At 32.8% G+C, this 3,028-nt stretch overlaps 1 protein-coding gene across 1 annotated transcript; it reads right to left on the bottom strand.

Moving 5' to 3' along the window:
- Window positions 1-1,688: 1,688 nt before the first annotated feature.
- LOC145259243 (general transcription factor II-I repeat domain-containing protein 2-like) lies at window positions 1,689-2,093 on the bottom strand. The gene has a single exon (XM_080117083.1). The coding sequence runs from the start codon at window positions 2,091-2,093 to the stop codon at window positions 1,689-1,691; it is 405 nt and encodes a 134-aa protein (XP_079973209.1).
- Window positions 2,094-3,028: the final 935 nt, after the last annotated feature.

The following is a 3,028-nucleotide window of genomic DNA, read 5'->3' as shown; positions in this document are numbered from 1 at the left end:
ATATATATATATATATATATATATATATATCAGAATAAAATTATCTAACAATCAACTGGTATGGAAACCTGTGATTATAAGATTGACAAGAAATTACTGGTAGTAATATTCTATAAGTATTATCCCACCTAAATAAGAATTGCTCAATATACAAGATAGAGCAAATAAATCAACTTTTAGTCATTCAATGAATTAAAAAATTTATGACGTGAAATGTTTGAATTTCAAATCAAAAGATTTTTATTATTCTATGTAAGACGAAGAATACATTTGAAATATTATAACTCCTTATCCTATAGGATTTTGATGTCTACCATCTCTTCAGAGGAGAAAATATTAGCAATAGTTATAATGGTTTACGCCTTATTTACTAAAATCAGTGAGACATGGAAAATCAACAATTAAAAGTTGTTTAAGTATTTAAATGTCATAGAGCAGGGGTCGGCAAACTCTTGCTAACTGTGTGCCGACTTGGGGTTTCAAATTATTCAGTGGGCCAACATTCATATTTTATAGCAATCAAGGTCAATATAAATAGCAATCAAGGTCAATATAAATAGCAATCAAGGTTAATATAAATAGCAATCAAGGTCAATATGCATGTTTTCAGTGTATTTTATTTTATAAAATATACAATAATATCAAAGTTTATAAATGATGTGAACAAACAGTTTTTTAAAAGTTTTTGTGAAGTTGTTATTATTAATGGGACCCTTGTCCTTGCATGGTCTTTGCCAATTCCTCAATGTCGGGAACATACTTTGTCACTTTGAGCTTTACACAGTTTTCTGAATGTTCAGGCGTTAGACGACTTCGATGTGGAGACAACAGTGCTTTCATGTGAAAGAAAATTTGCTCACAAGAATAAGTTGAACCAAACGCCGAGAGAAGAGCAAAAGCAATTTTCTTCAAACAGATGAATGAGTTTGGGAAAGAAGTCCAACAGTTCAAAATAGCACCAGACTTTTTCTACATTTTCATCTTCCAGAGACTTTCTTAGTTCAGCAAATTTTAATGTCCATATTACTGAAGACCTAAAATCAACCTGTTGTATTTCAAAATCATCAATGCCCATCCAGCTTAAAAGTTTCAGTTGGCCATTTGTCAAATCAAGAATGTCAGGCTTAATAATATATGAAAATAAGGATTCGGAAATGTAGAAGTTCTGGCTTCGTTTATCAAATTCTGCTTTGAGCCCTTCAACGTACGATTGAAGTTCATCTATGTTCACTTCCAATTTTATTCGCATGATTTTTCACATTTGGAAAGAACTTAAATGTTTTGATGTTGATGTCACGGGTAAAAATGTCAAGTTTCATTGTAAATGCTTTCCAATAGCTGAAAAGATCAAGGACTGTTTGATCCTGTTCTTGTAATTTTAAATTAAGCTCATTTAAATGTGTGTTTATGTCGGTCATAAACATTAACTTTAACAACCAGCTTACATCATTCAGTTGAGGAAATGGTTTCTGTTTTTTATCAAGAAACGCCTTAATAGCCTCAAGACAACAAACAAATCTAGCTAAAATGTTGCCTCGACTAAGCCAGCGAAAATTGCTGTATAATAAAAGATCTCCATATTCACACTCAATTACTTGTAGAAGAGATTTGAATTGCCTGTGAACCAATAAAGAGTGAGAAATAAGAAAGTTGATTATCTCAACAACAGTTTTCATCACAGACCAAATTCAAAGATGCGGTCTTTGCAAATAAACCCTCCTGGTGTATATACAATGGAAACTTAACAGTTTGCGTTGAACATGATTTTCAAGAAGTTTTACCAATCCTTTTTTCTTGCCAATCATTGCAGCATCACCATCGGTTGTTACGCAAAATAATTTGTTCAAATCAATGTCCTGTTTAGAAAAAATAACCAGTAAATGCACACAGAATTCTGCTTTGGTTGTATCATGAAGGGGCAATAAACAAGACAGCTCTTCATAAATGTGGTTATTCTCGTGATATCTTGCAACCACAGCTAGGCGAGACGCATCGTTTACATCAGTGCTTTCATCAAGGGCGACACTAAATACGTGAGATTGCTTTAATCCATTTGTTTGTTTAGTTGTTACATTTTCAGCCAAGTCAGACATGTGCCTCTCAATTGATCTTGCAGAAACTGGTATTTCTCTAATTCGAGAGTGTATAAAGTCTTTATTTTGTAAATCACGAAACAAAACTTCAGCACACCTCAAAAAAGTGTCTTTGATGTATTCACCATCTGTAAAAGGTTTGCAATTCAAAGCCACACACTATTTTGTACCTACATTCAGTAGCTTTACGTTTCATTCAAACAGGTTGGCTCCAAATACCAGTTTGTTTTTTTTAAACCAGGAATAGCTTTTTTGATGGCTTCACCTTTCTCCTCTGAGGTTTTAAACTTAGATTGACGTTTTGTTTGAAAGTGTTTTTGTACACTACATTTGCGACACAAAACACTTTCGCAGTAGAAAGCACAAACAGAACGATCCTCTTGTTCCACAAATCCATATTCTTTTGTCCAGTTGTCTTGAAATGGGCGATGATCAAGTTTTCTTTTCTTTTCGGCCATAACTAACACCAGGGCTATTCTGAAAATATAAATAGACCTAATTACACAAGCGTCAATTATGATATATAAAATACTAATCAAATTATCCTAACCCTAACCGTGGGAAAACCAGGATACATTTTAATAAAATTCGTGGAGAAAAAATATGTACAGGGTGTCCCAAAGTAGTCTAAATGTTTTTATTAGCTCCCATTCGTGCGTGATATTCACAATTCAAAAGATATTTCATCCACATATTCCCCCAATCATACCATTTTGTTTGGTATATAGATTATCGAAATTGCTCATCTTGCTTCATCATTGAAAATTAAAAGTACACTTTTAAGAATTTGAAAATCAATTATACCAAAACTTATATTCATATTCTGACCAATGAACAATTCTGTAACTCTAATAATTAACACGAAGTAAAAAACGTGATTTTACCTATTATTGTTGCTCGTCGCTGATGCACCGTATTTCGCTGCTCAACAATGA

Source organism: Euprymna scolopes, chromosome 34 (assembly GCF_053919585.1).
Source record: "Euprymna scolopes isolate OS-2025 chromosome 34, ASM5391958v1, whole genome shotgun sequence".
Taxonomy (NCBI): Eukaryota; Metazoa; Mollusca; class Cephalopoda; order Sepiida; family Sepiolidae; genus Euprymna; species Euprymna scolopes.
The sequence above is the reverse complement of the archived record's forward strand: the minus strand, read 5'-3'. Positions and strand labels throughout refer to the sequence as shown.